General features: G+C 37.4%; 2 protein-coding genes across 2 annotated transcripts in view; one reads left to right on the forward strand and one right to left on the reverse strand.

Moving 5' to 3' along the window:
* Positions 1-17,497, reverse strand: part of LOC141333783 (inter-alpha-trypsin inhibitor heavy chain H2-like) — a 68,232-nt gene that overhangs the window by 24,762 nt on the left and 25,973 nt on the right. The window lies entirely within an intron of this gene.
* Positions 1,976-17,139, forward strand: itih5 (inter-alpha-trypsin inhibitor heavy chain 5). The gene is made up of 14 exons (XM_073838239.1): positions 1,976-2,190; positions 2,277-2,321; positions 3,681-3,844; positions 4,156-4,266; positions 4,714-4,973; positions 5,240-5,409; positions 6,903-7,019; positions 7,226-7,397; positions 7,538-7,850; positions 9,227-9,861; positions 10,801-10,851; positions 12,929-13,045; positions 15,479-15,856; positions 16,532-17,139. Exons 1-14 carry the CDS (start codon positions 2,068-2,070, stop codon positions 16,837-16,839), a joined length of 2,964 nt encoding a protein of 987 aa, XP_073694340.1. The 5' UTR covers positions 1,976-2,067; the 3' UTR covers positions 16,840-17,139.

Here is a 17,497-nt window from a genome sequence, read left to right on the forward strand (position 1 = left end):
AGTATAGGACATTTACAAAGTGTCTTCATGGAACATTATCTTTACTTAATATAATAATGAGTTTTGGACAAATAAGCGTAAACACAAGGGATCGCCCATACCAATGAATGGTCATCCAGATAATGAAATAATACCATAAACGGAAACAAATGCGAATGTGTTTCAGAAGCAATGTCTGAATATATCATACGATTCGAAGTGACATTAATAATTAGCACTTTTCTTTTACAGTATGCTGGGATTGTCCTCATTTCGCTTTGATACTTTGCTGAGGAACATCCCTGGTTCACAAAAAAAAGAAAAGAAAACAACTTATGACATTAATTTCTTACAGATGTTTTTTGTAACTGACAGAATGTTTTCTCAGACAGTTTGCAGTGCAAAATGGCTTGCTTCCTTGTGGTCTCTGTGGTAAGAAATATATTTAATCTGTTAAAGATGATTGATTGGTTGGGTGATCGATCGGTAGTGAATGGATGAGTTTTTATTCTCAAGAAGTTAAAGAATAAAAAATGCAGGGGTTAAAGAATAAATATCAGCATAATTTGCTGTTCAGAAAGGCATTATATTACTTATCCTATTAAATAATATAGGATTTGACCTCTGTGAAAATTCTTGTTAGTTTCGTATTTCTCTTATTTGCTCCCTTGTCCAAATAGTTGCCAAAATCCAAAATATTGCTAAATCTCCCAGACTTCGGTGGATGGTAAACAATCAGAGAATATGAATAATCTTGCTTTGTGCAAATAATATCTGTCCAAACACTTTGCTGTTATTTTGAACAGTATATATTGGTTTATCTTTTGTGACCCTGAACCGCAAAATGTATTTATTCAATTTTCAGATTATGTATACATCTCAGTTTTTTTTTTTTAAATGTATCTTTATGACTGGTTTTGTGCCCTGGTGAAAAAACCAGCTAAAACCAGCCTAGGCTGGTTGGCTGGTTTTAGCTGGTCAACCAGCCTGGTTTTAGCTGGTCATAGCTGGTCGGCAGGCTGGTTTTAGAGGGGTTTTGGCCACTTTTCCAGCCTGGCCAGGCTGGTCAGGCTGGTCTTAGCTGGTCAGGCTGGAAAACCACCAGCTAAAACCAGCCTGGCCAGGCTGGGAGACCAGCTAAAACCAGCCACTTCCAGCTTAAACCAGCTAATACCAGCCAACCAGCCTAGGCTGGTTTTAGCTGTTTTTTTCAGCAGGGTGGTCCAGAGTAACATATTCGATGTAGGCTACACTAATAATTTTGTGAAATAAATGTGATTTTAGCAAATTATTGATCTTGTAAATAGTCTCTTGAAAACCCTCAAGAATATCTAAATAAAGCCGAGACTTTTTTTTTTTATCTCCCTAGGCTACTTGTTGAGTCTGCAGCAAGAATTTTCAATGATTATGTATTTAGAAACAGCTTTTACTTTCACTTGACGTAAACAAACAAAGACATTAGCGCACTGTATCCGAAAAATACTATTGGCAGGACACTAGAGGACTTCACCCGAGCCAAAGTCGATTAACTAACCTTAGATGTGCAAAAATCCAATCTGACAGAATCCTACATCTCCATTCGCGATCATTAAAGCCTGTCAACCCTGTAGATGGCAGCAAAGACAGCAAAAATTCACGTTAGAAAATGAGGGCGGCATGAAAGAACCACTAACAGGTCTATTCAATGAGTTGATCAAAATGCAATATTATCAACATCTTCCATTTTTATCTGAGTGTTTTGATCATCTGAAGAACATTTTTCCACTATAAAAAACATTTGCTTATTAAGCGTCGCAAATTGTGGGAGAATCAATCGAAGTGATCAGAAGCTGTTGCCCAGCTTATTTCATTTGTGCAAGGTGCTTCAGAAGACTGCAGAGGCCACTCTCATCTTTGTCAAAGACAGATGAGTGATAATGTCGCAAGTGTCTAGACACCAAAAACACTGGAGCTGCCTCCATAAACACCAGTGTCTTCGGATGGGTGGGACGCAATAACCGCCCTGTTCACACTGTGGGACCACTAAAGTAACTTTACACTCGACCCTCTTCAGAGAGCAGCCAGTGCGGGATATATCAAAGCCTTAAGATGCTGCTCATAGTCCTCGTTCTGTATTTGTGTCCGGTTTTTCAGTGCCAAACTGAGGATACTGAATTGTCAGAGGATGCGGACTTTGAAGAATACACGATTTCTGAGAAGGATCCAAATGCTGTAGGATTTTTCTTGCATTTCATATATGAAAATATCATCGTGAATAGTCATATCTAGGATCTTACTAGTCTTGTGTTTGTCTTCAGGCTCCTCTCAGAATCCCACGGCAGGTGAAACTGCTTCTAACTAAGGTAAAAACTGCAACACCTGCGCTTTCTCCATTGGGGTTTAAAGCTTTGCGTGAGTGTAAAACAGACAAGATTATACTCAAGTCATTTTGTTTTACATATTAGGGAAATATTCGTTGACTTTAATACGTCTGCGTTTAATATTTTTTTTAGCCATTTCTTATCACTTCACTCTTTCGCGCATTTTGTTCTTCGGCGGTTGATGAAATGTTGTAACGTTTTTTTTTTCTCAACACCTGTACATTAGTGATTTTTTTGCCCTGTGTGTCCTAAACTTTGATATTATATTCTCATATTTGTCTGCTAGACGTCAGAGTAGGTTAGAAACCTGCACCTTATCTATAAACTGTAACTCTCAAGTAAGAGTTTTGTTACAACCTACAACGAGTTTGAGTTGTAAATGTAGGTAATGTGGGTAGTAACACCAATAGAAACAAGGACAGTTTATATGTTGTGCATTAATTTATTCATACCAAATAGAATTTATGTTCAGTTAATGTTCAGTCTTTCCAATACGGACACTGGAAAGTGTTACAGTCCTTTCCTTCTGCTAAGCCATGATATTTCTATTTTTTCCACATAGATGAAAACTTTATAGCTATCATATATTGAATTAAGCAAAAGGATGATTTGGATGATACCAATTGTGTCATTTAACATTCACGAGCCAGATTTAACTTTGTTCTCAAGACATTATTTTAAAATAAATGTCAAAATGTTACATTTCCATTGGGGGAATTTGTCAAATTGGTGTTTAAATGTTGTAAATGTAGAGAAAAGAAACAATTACAAAATGTGTTGGCCCATGGTTGTTTTACGGTTTAAATAAAGTCAAGTTTCATGTATTAATATAGCACTTATTTGTTTGTTTCAAAGCAGCTTCACAGTAATAAACAGGAAAATAACAGAATTTATGACCCAAATTGTAAGCAGCTCTGAAAAGACAATAGTGTCATTATTCATTTCAAGTCAGTTCAGTGTTGTTTCAGTTTAGTTCAATAACTTTGTAAAGTTCATCAGTTATTAAAGTAGTTCAATTCATCTACAATCAGCTCTACTGAAGACAACAGTGTCGTTATTCAGCTCAAACCAGTTTGATGTTGAAAAGCCTGAGCTGTTCAGTTAAAGGTTAGATTGTGAAAACTTACCCTATATGTGACAACCATCGTTTTCTGGACAATAATTGATATTTTGGCGGAAACTATATGGAACATTTTTGTAAGGACTTGACCCAAGTTATTTGGCAATCAGCCCATATCTTTAGGCAAACCACTTGGCTACATCACACAAGTTTTTCATGACAACTATTCTAAATATTCATGTATATTTTAATTATGGCCATAACTTGCGCCTGTCTGCCAGGAAACTAAACCTCACATTCAGGAGCTGTCGGTCCAGACCACCATCATTTCCCGCTATGCCTTCACAGCGGTGTCATGTAGCATGCTCAACAGACACTCGGCTGCGACTCAGGGGGTCTTTCAGTTCCACATCCCCACCGCTGCATACATCTCCAACTTTACAATGTAAGTGTGGAAATATCTACAACACTTAGGAAAATCCCATAAATATTTGATTTCCTGTTTCCTCAGAATGACCTAGGTTATTTACAAGGGCTACTGCATTTTGCAATCGCAATTGGGTTGTTAATTGCCAAGTTGGTCAGAGACTCCAATACTGTGTTTATATGTTGAGAGAGGTTATTGAAGAGCCTGAGAGAGTTTAGACTCTTATTAACCACAATGCATACTTATGCGACAGTTGTGGCGTACAACATGTTGTTGTTTCCAAAGCATTAATGAAAATCTAATTTGATGCTGTTGGTATGGTGGCAAAGGATTGTGGGAGGACGAGTATTTCCCAGCCAGGTGAAGGCCAAAGAGAAGAAGATGAAGAAGGAAGGTGGAGAAAACAATGGCAAGAAAAACAAGACCGCACCAGAACAGAGGTGAAGATAGCAAGTTACCCTCAAATGTTTGTACTATTGAATTGAATTTGTGATAGCTAATTCCCCACAGTTTAACTAACCTGCTCAGCAAGATTCTCTTCAAACTGTGGCTCTGCCATGACTTAAGTTGTACTGAAAGAGAAAAGTGACCATAGAAGAAGACCATATGCTTAAACTCATTGTAGCGCCTCTTGTGGCAAGCCTGAGCATTCAACATGTGCTTTCAATGCGTTATTAACTGTTCAAAATGCATTTTTTTGTTTAAATTCTCACGTGTATTTAATTTGCTTGTAAGTGAGCGAGAAATATGGAAGATACCAAGAAATCTGAGATATATTTTCTCTCAAAGATTGTCTCAATTGAAATGTGGTTTGGCAAACCTTGTGACAGATTCCTTTGGCGAGAAGTTAAGATTTCCAGAGTAATGTTTTCACCTCTTCTTGTTAGTGATGGTGACATGGAGGTGTTTCGAATGGAGGTCACTATTCCTGGACGCAACCGCGCCGTTTTCCTCCTGACCTACGAAGAGCTGCTGCAAAGACGGTTGGGCCGTTATGATCATGTTACCAGTGTTCGGCCAATGCAGTTGGTCAGCAAACTCAACGTGGGCGTTACTATAGTGGAGCACTCTCACATCACTTACCTTGAAGTCTTACCCCTACGAAATGGCAAAACTCCATCTTCCAATGGCAATGGGAAAGCAGATGGTAACCAGCTGTGTCCCATTTGATTCTTGAGTGTGTATTTAGATCTGCTGTCACTGGTGTGGTTTCAAATATTTGACAATATTGCAACATTTAGCCTCAAAAACTGCAAGATAGATGGCACCAGTTCTAGTTACATTTCACTTTTGGCTGGGTAAAGACCTGTATAAAACAACAGCAACAACAACACCTTTTTTTAGACAGGTTATTTCAAGTTGTTGAATGTAAAATGGTATATGATCATTTGCTTACATCTTGTCTTGCTCCAGGTAAAGTAGGACCACCAGTTTCCACAGTAGTCAAACAAAATGAAACCTTCTGCAAGATCAGCTTCACTCCCAACATTGCCCAGCAGGCCAAGATTGCGACCAACGGCATGCTGGGAGAATTTGTGGTGCGCTATGACGTAGAGAGAGAAATTGGCATTGGCGAAATTCAGGTACACATACACACAATATATTTTATTATATATTATTAACATACAGTTGAGGTCAAAAGTTTACATACGCCTTGCAGAATCTGCAAAATGTAAATTGTGTAAAATGTAAAATGCATGTAATTTTTTAATTAGTACCCATCTGAATAAGATATTTCACATAAAAGACATTTACATATAGTCCACAAGAGAAAATAATTAAATTTATAAAAATGACACCGTTCAAAAGTTTACATACACTTGATTCTTAATACTGCGTTGTTACCTGAATGACCAATTTTTTTTGTTTGTTTAGTGATAGTTCATGAGTCCCTTGTTTGTCTTGAACAGTTAAACTGCCTGCTGTTCTTCAGAAAAAATCCTTCAGGTCCCACAAATTGTTTGGTTTTTCAGCATTGTTGTGTATTTGAACCCTTTCAAACAATGACTAGATGATTTTGAGATTCATCTTTTCATAATGAGGACAACTGAGGGACTCATATACAGCTATTACAGAAGGTCCAAACGCTCACTGATGCTTCAGAAGGAAAAACGACGCATAAAGAGCCAGGGGGTGAAAACTTTTGAACAGAAGATGTGTACATTTTTCTTATTTTGCCTAAATATCCCTTTTTTTTTCATTTAGTAGTGCCCTTCAGAAGCTACAGATGATACATGTGTCCCAGAAGACAAAATAAGTTAAATTTACCCTGCTCTTTAAATTCAGAAAGTTTTCACCCCCAGCTCTTAATGCATCAGGTTTCCTTCTGAAGCACCAGGAGCAGTTGAACCTTCTGTAATAGTTGCGTATGCGTCCCCTTAGTTGTCCTCAGTGTGAAAAGATAGATCTCAAAAGCATACAGTCGTTGTTGGAAAGGGTTCAATTACACAAAAATGCTGAAAAACCAAAAAAATTGTGTCCGGAAATTTTTTTCTGAAAAACAACGGACAGTTTAACTGTTCAGGACAAACAAGGGACTCATGAACAACTATCACTAAACAAAAAAAGCACAGCTGTGGATCATTCCGGTAAAAACACAGTATTAAGAAACAAGCGTATGAAAGGGTAATTTGTATAAATTCAACTATTGTTTTCTCTTGTGGACTATATGTAAATGTCTTTCATGTGAAATATCTTATTGAGGTCAGTACTAAATAAAAAATAACATGCATTTTGTATGATTCCTCTTATTTTGGTAAAAAAAAAAAAAACATTTTTAGAGATTCTGCAAGGTGTATGTAAACTTTTGACCTCAACTGTACATGCCTTCCAATAGACATTGTGTTATTTATTGTCTTCATCTTTGAAATGTAAGCTAAGTAATTTAGCTTTTTTTCGTCTTCCTTTTCACTTAGATTTGTTATGGTTTTTCTTCTCTCCCAACATTTTTGAAGTCCATTCAGAAAGTGATGAAGTCACTTAAGACTTCAAAGTCCTCCAGCACACTGAGCTCATTGCTTTCTTGCGTACACATTACAATGATTAAATGCCTGAAAAAGTATCTGCTTTCTTTCAGGTGCTAGATGGACATTTTGTACACTACTTTGCTCCCAAAGACCTGCCTGTCGTGTCCAAGAATGTTGTATTTGTGATTGATACCAGTGCTTCCATGGTTGGAACCAAAATGAGACAGGTAAATACTCTGTCAGTTATCGACACAGATTGAAGTAATTAGTTCTGAAATTTATATTCAGCTTTTCAGAGTTGCAGTGTGTCGTTCTCTGAAAGAGGGAATGATATTGTGATCTGTTTTTTCCCAGCTGGTTCTTGTGATCTCATAGCTGGAGACACAGATACACACACCCATCTCATAGTTCTCTCTTAATATCTCTCATGCAGACCAAAGAAGCTCTGTTCACGATCCTACGTGAGCTGCGGCCCAACGATCACTTCAATTTTGTCACTTTTTCCAATCGCATCCGCGTATGGCAACCGGGCAAACTTGTGCCCGTTACACCCAACAACATACGTGATGCCAAAAAGTTCATCTACATGATCTCACCCACTGGAGGTAGAAAATCTGACACACTCTTAAACACACCCTGTTACACATTTAAACCGAACCTGGTTACTATGAACTGTTTGCAAATTAATTTGTAATGACATGAGGATAAATAAATAATGACAGTCTTTCATTTAATATCTTCTCAGGCACTGACATCAATGGTGGCATTCAGACAGGTTCAGCTTTACTCAGTGACTATCTCTCCAGCAAAGAAGAGTCCCATCACAACAGCGTGTCACTCATAATCTTCCTGACTGATGGGCGGCCCACAGTTGGCGTAGTTCAGAGCCCGGTCATCATTGGCAACACCAAGGCAGCAGTCCAGGAGAAGTTCTGCCTCTTCACGATTGGAATGGGTGATGACGTAGACTACAGGCTCTTGGAGAGGATGTCCCTGGAAAACTGTGGAACCATGAGGAGAATCCCAGAGGATGCAGATGCCAACGTCATGCTCAAGGGGTGAGGAACATGTGGTCACCATTAAAGGAGAAGTTCACTTTCAGAACAAAAATTTACAGATAATTTACTCACCGCCTTGTCATCCAAGATCTTCATGTCTTTCTTTCTTTAGTCGTGAAGAAATTTAGTTTTTTGAGAAAAACATTTCAGGATTTTTCTCCATAAAGTGGACTTCAATTGTGCCCAGAGTTTGAACTTCCAAAATGCAGTTTAAATGCAGCCTCAAAGAGCTCTAAATGATCTCAGCCAAGGAAGAAGGGTCTTATCTAGTGAAGCAATCGGTTATTTTCTAAAAAAAAAAACCTTACAATTTATAGAATTTTTAACCTCAAATGCTCATCTTGTCTAGCTCTGTGTGTACAGTTAGGGTATGTCGAAAAGCTCCCATCTCATTTTCTCCTCCAACTTCAAAATCGGCCTACATCGCCGTGTAAAGGGTGTTCGATTCTCTTTGCACGTTCCCTTTGTAATCACTGGGTCGGTACTTCTGCACCGATGTAAGACGATTTTAAAGTTGGAGGAAAAAATTAGATGTGAGTTTTTCGACATACCCTAACTGCCTTGTTTATGCAGTTTATGCAGAGCTAGACAAGATGAGCATTTAAGGTTAAAAAGTATATAAATTTCTTTATGACTGAAGACTAAAAGACATAAACCTCTTGGATGACAAGGGGATGTTTAAATTATCTGTAAATTTTGGTTCTGAAAGTAAACTTCTTTAAAAACATACTTTTGTGAGTCTAGGAACTGATTAAAGAGTAAGTTCTGGCAAAAAAAATCAAGTGCCAAACCTGACAAAAATTACTTCATATATAAGTAAAAATATTAGTATAGGAAAAATTTTATTATTTTAAAGTGTGGATTTGAGTCAGACTGACACAGTAGAGAAGAAATTGTTGAATATCGTCATTATTTTTGTTTTATTTATGCGCAAAGTATCTTTGTAGCTTTATAAAATAAAGGTTGAACCACTGATGTCACATGGACTATTTTATCAATGTTCTTACTACCTTTCTGGGCCTTGAACGTAACAGTTGCGTTGTTGTCTATGCAGCGTCAGAAAGCTCTCAGATTTAATCAAAAATATCTTAATTTGTGTTCCAAAGAGCAACAAAAGTCTTACAGGTTTGAGGGTGAGTAATTAATGACAACATTTTTATTTTTGGGTGAACTATCCCTTTAAAGTCAAGGTTAAAGGTCAAAAGTGATATAAGACGCCAATGGAAGACAAATCTTTACACAAGGCTTAACAGTTGTGCCCCACTCTTAAGTTCAACAAGTTTAACGTAAAGAATACATGACTTATTAACCAACAATCTGAAGTAACACTTTTGCACTGTGACCTTATTGTTCATTTACCAACTATCTCTCTATAGCTTCTACGATGAGATCGGCACTCCGTTGTTATCCGACATCAGAGTGGAATACTCTGAGGATGCTGTGGAATACATCACCCAGAACCTTTTCACAAACTACTTCAACGGCTCTGAGCTTGTTGTAGCCGGAAAACTGACCAATCGCAGCTCAGACTCGTTACACGTCCAGGTTACCGCCATCAACAGCGAGCGAAGCATTGTGCTGGAGAAAGACGTTTCAATACACGAGCGAGAGCAGGAAACCGAAAAGCGGCTAGTAGAAGCGGAGGTGGGTCCTAACGCGAATGGTTATGTGGAACGACTGTGGGGATTCCTGAGCGTCAAAGACGGGCTAAAAGAACGACTGCGCAGCCAGACAAGCGCAGAGCGGGAAAACCACACGCAACATGCAAAAAATCTTTCATTAGCGTATAATTTTCTCACACCGCTGACGCAAATGATAGTGGAGAAACCTGAAGTGCTGGCTGATGGAACTTTAGCAGAGACAGAGAAAGAGGCAGAGGCAGAGGCAACTGAGGCTCCGTCTCTTGCTGAGTCATCCAATCAGCTGTTGCAAGACGACAACAGTCTAACACCCCAGAGCCTGCAGAGAAATCAACCGTCCAAGCCGATTTCTGCAGTCTCCAAGGCAACAGGTGTTTATTTAAACTGGACAGAAAGTAAAACATTTGTTTTACATCAGATTTAGGATCATTATGATTGTCATTACACAATCGGTCTTGAAAATATTAAAGGAACACTCCACTTTTTTTGGAAATAGGCTCATTCTCCAACTCCCCCCCCCTGAGTTAATAAGTTGATTTTTACCGTTTTGAAATCCATTCAGCCGTTCTCCTGTTCTGGCGATATCACTTTTAGCATAGCTTAGCATAGATCATTGAATCCTATTAGACCAATAGCATTGCATTCAAAAATGACCAACGAGTTTCCATATTTGTCCTATTTAAAACTTGACTCCTCTGTAGTTATATCGTGTACTAAGACTGGTGGAAAATGCAAAGCTGCGAGTTTCTAGGCTGATAAGAATAGGAACTACACTTCCATTCCGGCGTAATAGTCAAGGAAGTTTGCTGCCGTAATATGGCCGAAGCAGGCGGAGTATTATCAGAAATGAGTTCCCAGCTAGTTTAGTATGTGCACATGTGCTGCGTGGTATTACTGCTCCTGCTTCAGCCTTATTACGGCACCAAACTTCCTTGACTATTACGCCGGAATGGGAGTGTAGTTCCTAATCTTATCAGCCTAGAAAATTGAAGCTTTGCATTTCCACCGGTCTTAGTACACGATATAACTGCAGAAGAGTCAAGTTTTAAATAGGACAAATATCGAAACTCGTTGGTCATTTTTGAATGTGATGCTATTGGTCTAATAGGATTCAATGATCTATGCTAAGCTATGCTAAAAGTGATATCGCAAGAACAGGAGAACGGCTGAATGGATTTCAAAACGGTAAAACCCAACTTATTAACTCGGGGGGAGTTGGAGAATGAGCCTATTTCCAAAAAAAGTGGAGTGTTCCTTTAAGGTGACTCAAACAATCTATGACGATTTCACTGTTTTCCATTTATCTCCAGGTGGTGTCAGGAAACCTGCCAAGAAGTCTGTCACCTTATCCAAAACTTCCGGTATTTCTCCATTTTTCTACATCTGCTTTGCGTTTCAGTACGAATGTGAGTGAGTGTAGTTGAAAGTGGCAGTACTGTCTGTTCACATCGGCTGAGTGGCTTGTAATTTGTTCGCTCAGGTAAAGTGGCCTCATCAGAGCAATTGCTACTCAGAGTTGGGTATGGGCTCTAATTCACATGACTGTTTGGGGACTGATGGGAAAAAGGCAAAATTTCAACAAACCCCCAAGTATTAAACTTCAGAGCATAACTCATTTCTCACTCTTTGTACAGACAATATTGTCAAAGCATGAATACAAAAACAACACAAGCAGTGACTCAAAACAAAAAAATAAAATATAGTGATATTTATAAATAAAAGTAAAAGAAAACAAATAAAAGTAACACAAAACACTGTCAAACTATCAAAACAAACAGTGCCCAAAAACAAACAAAAAAAGAAAATGTAGTGATATTTATAAATAAAAGTAAAAGAAAAAAGTGAAAAATTAAAGAAGTAAAAGGTGCCACTAATGCTAAACAAACAGCTGCTCACCAACACACACAATATTGCCAAATTATCAATACAAACATTACAAGCAGTGACCAAAAACAACAAAAAAGAAAATAGTGATATTTATAAATAAAAGTAAAATAAAAACAAAAGTAGTAAAAGGTGCAACTTTTGCAAACAAAACAAAATGTAAAACAAACAGCTGCATATCAACACACACAATATAGCCAAACTATCTATACAAACAATACAAGCAGTGACCAAAAACAAGAAAATATAGTGATATTTATAAATAAAAGTAAAAGAAAAAAGTGAAAAATAAAAAGTCACTAAAGCTAACAAAATGTAAAACAAACAGCTGCATATTAACACATAATATTGCCAAACTATTAAAAGAGACCACTAATGCTAACAAAACAAAATGTTAAAAAAAAAAAAAACACACAATATTGCCAAACCATCAAAACAAACAATTTAAGTGACCAAAAAAAAAAGAAAATAGTAATATTGATAAATAAATGAAAAAGGTGAAAAAAGGTGACACTAATGCTAACAAAACGGAAAAGAGACTAAGAGCTGCATAGCAACACACACACACTATATTGCCAAATTATCAATACAAACAAGCAGTGACCAAAAATAAAAATATAGTGATATTTATAAATAAAAGTAAAAGAAAAAAAGTGAAAAGTGAAAGAAGTAAAAGGTGCCAGTAATTCTAACAAAACAAAACATAAAACAAACAGCTGCATAGCAACACACACAATATTGCCAAACTATCAATACAAACAATACAAGCATTGACCCAAAACAACAAAAAAGAAAATATAGTGATATTTATAATTTAGTCAAAGGAAAAAGTGAAAAACAAAAGTAAAAGGTGCCATTAACGTTAACAAAATGAAACATAAAACAAACAGCTGCATACCAACACACACAATATTGCCAAACTATCAATACAAACAATACAAGCAGTGACCTAAAACAACAAAAAAGAAAACATAGTCATATTTATAAATAAAAGTAAAAGATAAAAGAAGTGAAAGGTCTCACTAATGCTAACAAAACAAAATGTAAAGCAAACAGCTGAATAGCAACACACACAATATTGCCAAACTATCAATACAAACAATACCAGCAGTGACCAAAAACTATATTTATAAATAAAAGTAAAAGGTGCAACTAATGCTAACAAAATGTAAAACAAATCAAAATGAAACGCAACAAAACAAGGAGAGAGACTTTTTGACAGCACAGTCTGCAGTATTCACAAAGAGTCTTTTTCAAGTTTTGAATGGGGGAAATCTGTTAGACGCATTTATCACAAGAAAAGAACTGCACTCCATTCAAGTTTGATCTGAAAGCTTTCAAAAGCCACTTTTCTGTTGGCATGATTTGCGATCTCGTATAAAATGTTGCATAAGGAGAACCACCCATAAAACTTGTTAAATGTCAGAATTCACAGTGGTTGTTTGGGTTGCACATAACCAGTGAGCTTGCATAATTTGACCTACTTGCATGCAACAAAGTCAAGTATTTAACAACAAGAAAAAAAAAATACATTATGTTCTTATCTGTGTTTAGCTGATGGTGACCCTCATTTTGTGGTGGAGGTTCCTCACAGTAAACTGACTGTGTGTTTCAACATTAATGGGGAGCCAGGACACATTCTCCGACTGGTGACTGACCATAAACACTCAGGTATTTGCACAGTATTTTACAAGTATTCAAATACACTTTTTGCTTTGCTATTTAGTGAACTTTACATTAGTGACAACAATTCTGGGCCAATTTAAAGGGATAGTTCACACAAAAATGAAAATTCTGTCATCATTCACTCAACCTGACAGTTGTTTAGCGTTTCTTTATTCTAATGAACACAAAATATTTTCTGATCAATGATGGTACTCAAACAGTTGATGGTAGTTATGACTTCCATAATATTTCTTTCCCCCCATACTATGGAAGTCAATGGCTACCGTCAACTGTTTGGTTACCAACATTCTTCAAAATACTACTTTTGTGTTCAATGGCTTTACAAAATTCATACAGGTTTTTAAGATATTGACAGATATTTGAATTTGGGTAAACTAACCCTTTAAGATTTACTTTAAATGTAATATTTATAATGTGTTTTAGTAATATTTAATATTTATTGTTATTTAAAAGTGTGAACTGTTATTTCATATTAGAGTTTATTTTAGATTGTATGACATTTTATTAACATTTATATACAGTCAAGGCCGAAAATTATTCATACCCCTGGCAAATTCTGACTTAAAGTTACTTTTATTCAACCAGCAAGTTTGACACAGGCTTCTTCCAAAAGATAATAAGACGATGTACAAGAGGCATCATTGTGGAAAAAAATATTTCTCAGCTTTTATTTACATTTGAACAAAAAGTGGCATGTCCAAAATTATTCATACCCTTTGCAAACTGGCACAGTCTATGGGAAAATCCAAAGTTCTATACCATTCCAAATAGTCCAAGCTGTTCTAAAGCATCCTAATTACCCTGATTCATTGGGAACAGCTGTTTTAATCAACTCAACAGGTGAAAAACAGAAGCTCTCTGCTGTTGGTTTGTGGACAGTCATGGCTAAGACAAAGGAGCTCACTGAGGACCTGCGACTGCGTATTGTGGCTGCTCATAAGTCAGGAAAGGGCTATAAGACCATATCTAAATGTTTTGAAGTTCCAGTGGCTAAAGTGCAAAGTATTATCAAAAAAAAAAAGACGTTCCGCACTGTGAAAAATTCCAGAGGACGTGGTTGGAAGCCAAAAGTGACACCTGTGCTGGCCAGGAGGATAGTGAGAGAGGTAAAAAAGAATCCAAGGATCACCACCAAGGCCATCCTGATGAATCTGGGCTCTGCTGGTGGCAACATCTCAAGGCAGACAGTCCAACAGACACTGCACACCGCTGCGTTCCACGGACGCAGACCAAGGAGGACACCACTTCTCCAGATAAGGCACACAAAAGCCCGCTCGAACTTTGCAAATGCTCATCTGGACAAAGAAGAATACTTGTGGTCTTCTGTTTTATGGTCAGATGAAACAAAAATTGAATTGTTTGGCCACAATGATGTAGCTTTCATTTGGCGTAAAAAAGGAGAAGCCTTCAACCTTAAGAACACCATCCCCTCCGTCAAACATGGTGGTAGGAACCTAATGTTTTGGGGGTTATTTTTCAGCCGGTGGACCAGGGAACCTAATCACAGTAAACAGCACCATGAAAAAGGAGCAATACATAAAAATTCTCAACAACAACATCAGGCAGTCTGCAGAGAAACTTGGCCTTGGGCACCAGTGGACATTTCAGCACGACAACGACCCAAAACACACAGCAAAAGTTGTGAAGAAATGGTTAGCAGACAAAACATTAACGTTTTGCAGTGGCCCAGCCAGAGTCCTGACTCAAATCCAATTGAGAATCTGTGGAGGGAGCTAAAGATCAGGGTGATGGCAAGGAGGCCCTCCAACCTGAAAGAGTTGGAGCTCATCACTAAAGATGAATGGGCAAAAATACCAGTGGAGACACGCAAAAAGCTGCTCAGCAATTATAGGAAGCGTTTGATTGCTGTAATAGCCAATAAAGGCTTTTCTATTGATTATTGAGAAAGGTATGAATCATTTTGGACATGCCACTTTTTGTTCAAATGTAAATAAAAAATGAGTAATAATTTTTTCCACAATGATGCTTCTTGTACGTCGTCTTATTATCTTTTGGGAGAAGCCTGTGTCATTTCCGGGGGGGGGGGGTTGAATAACTTGCTGGTTGAATAAAAGTAACTTTAAGTCAGTTATTTGCCAGGGGTATGAATAATTTGTATATTACTCAAGCATCCTGAAGGATTGCCCAGATGATTCACACTGGTTGGACACTTCTTACGGACATCACGGTCCAGTTGCTCTCATAGTAGCTCAAGTGGGTTGAGGCCTAACTGTAGGATTTTCACAGCTTGGAATTGTGCTTGGGGTCAATAATAGGGATTTATGCTGATATCGTCCAAAACCACACTTTGCCAGGGGTGTTTACAAACTTTTGGAGGGCAGTGTAAACAGAATTTTTTCTTGTAGGACAGTGAAAATAGCATGTCACGTCAACAACCCATGTATTTGTCCCCATTAGGCGTGACTGTGAACGGTGCACTGATTGGAGCTCCAGCCCCAACCGGCAGTCATAAAGAACAAAGGACGTATTTCAGCACCATAACTATAGTAGCCGATAAACCACATCGCTCTTACATTGAGGTGACCCCACAAAAGGTCATACTGGATGACCGGGACCGGATGATCCTTCCAACCAGCTCCAACATTTCCATTGAAACCGCAAACCTAGGTGTGGTCATTATTGCTAACACAAACCTGACAGTGACGATCCAAGGAACTATCCAGTTTGTCATCCTATTCCACCATTACAAAAATCCAGCGCCCTTTCAGCGGGATCACCTAGGGTTTTACATTGCTAACAGCAAAGGATTGAGCAAGGATACACACGGGTTGCTAGGTAAGCAGTAGGCACACATACACATGTGACACATCATCTTTCGAAAACACATTACAATATTTTTGAGGAAATCCGAGAGCTTTCTGACCCTGCATAGACAGCAATGCAACTGACACCTTCAAGGCCTACTCTGTAAAAAGATTTCACGAGTTTCAACTTAAAAACTTAAATTCAGCAGCTGCCTTAAAATTTTAAGTTAAATCAACTTAAAACTACAAGTCATTTTAACTCCTTTGTATTTTAAGTTGATTTAACTTAAAATGTTAGGACAGCTGCTGAACTTAAGTTTTTAAGTTAAAACTGGTGACAATTTTTCAGTGTAGAAAGGTAGTAAGGACATTGTTAAAATGTGTCCATCAGTGGTTCAACTGTAATGTTATGAAGCTACAATACTTTTTTGATACTTTTCAATACAGAATGAAAAAGGCCATTTATAGGCCACTTTTTCCCACATTGTTGGACATCTTGAATTAACAGATCTTGCTTTGTCTACAAAGGATACATATGATGTTGCCTTTGATGTGGCCTAAACTAGCTACCTAAAAAAACACTATAAGCTCTTGCCTACCTTTTAGCCTTTTAAGCAGTTAGGCAGCTCACTATGTTTTGGAACACATTTACAACCGAAACACTTTTTATAAATACTTAATGAGAAAAATATTTCTGTACTTACAGGTCAGTTCCTGTATGAAGACATTGGACTGGCGCAGCTTCTTGGAAATGTCAGCATGGCCGGAAAAAACAGCACACAGGAAACACTAGAGACAAATAGCACTTTAACAAGTTACCCTGCCCTAAAGGTAAAGGATCGTACTGTCACCGTCATAAAGAAAAGCAGGCGAATCTACTCTGGAAAGCAGACTGTAGACTGCTGGTTTGCCAAAAACAACGCGGCTAAACTGATTGATGGACAATATGATGATTACGTTGTGTCACATCTGTTTGACACAGGAGACTGGGCTAATGGGACCAACACACACTGAGACAAACACACTCTCATTGCACACACAAACGCACAAAACAGATCTACTGGACTGATGGGTCATGACACAAATATATTCACAAAAACACTATATTTTAAGTATATGGTTTGTATTTAGTTATGTTTGAACATAGTACTTTACTGTTTTAGTTTAGTCATCTACAAATATACATTATATATTTTTAAGCTAATAAATAAGACTGTTTTTGGAACTCATTTTGTACTAATAAATTAAATTGTAACAACAGGCTGTCTTCATTTTGGTAAAGAGCACAACAATAAGAATAAAGAGGTATACATCTCTGTAGAGATTTTTTTATAAAAGAAGACAAAACGACCATGACCTCTGAGATTAAGTGATGAAATATGCTTCTAATTTTAATGTTATAAAAACTGTTTTACTGTTGAATTCTCAGTGAAGCACTACACTACCCATAATCCCTTTAGTGGGATCCACCAATCACAGACAACACTGATAGATAGATAGATAGATAGATAGATAGATAGATAGATAGATAGATAGATAGATAGATAGATAGATAGATAGATAGATAGATAGATAGATAGATAGATAGATAGATAGATAGACAGATAGATAGATAGATGACAGTACCTTTTATTGGTCAATATTATAATAGTTTTTTAAACATTTTGGCAGT

This window comes from Garra rufa, chromosome 4, assembly GCF_049309525.1.
Source record: "Garra rufa chromosome 4, GarRuf1.0, whole genome shotgun sequence".
In the NCBI taxonomy this organism is placed as follows: Eukaryota; Metazoa; Chordata; class Actinopteri; order Cypriniformes; family Cyprinidae; genus Garra; species Garra rufa.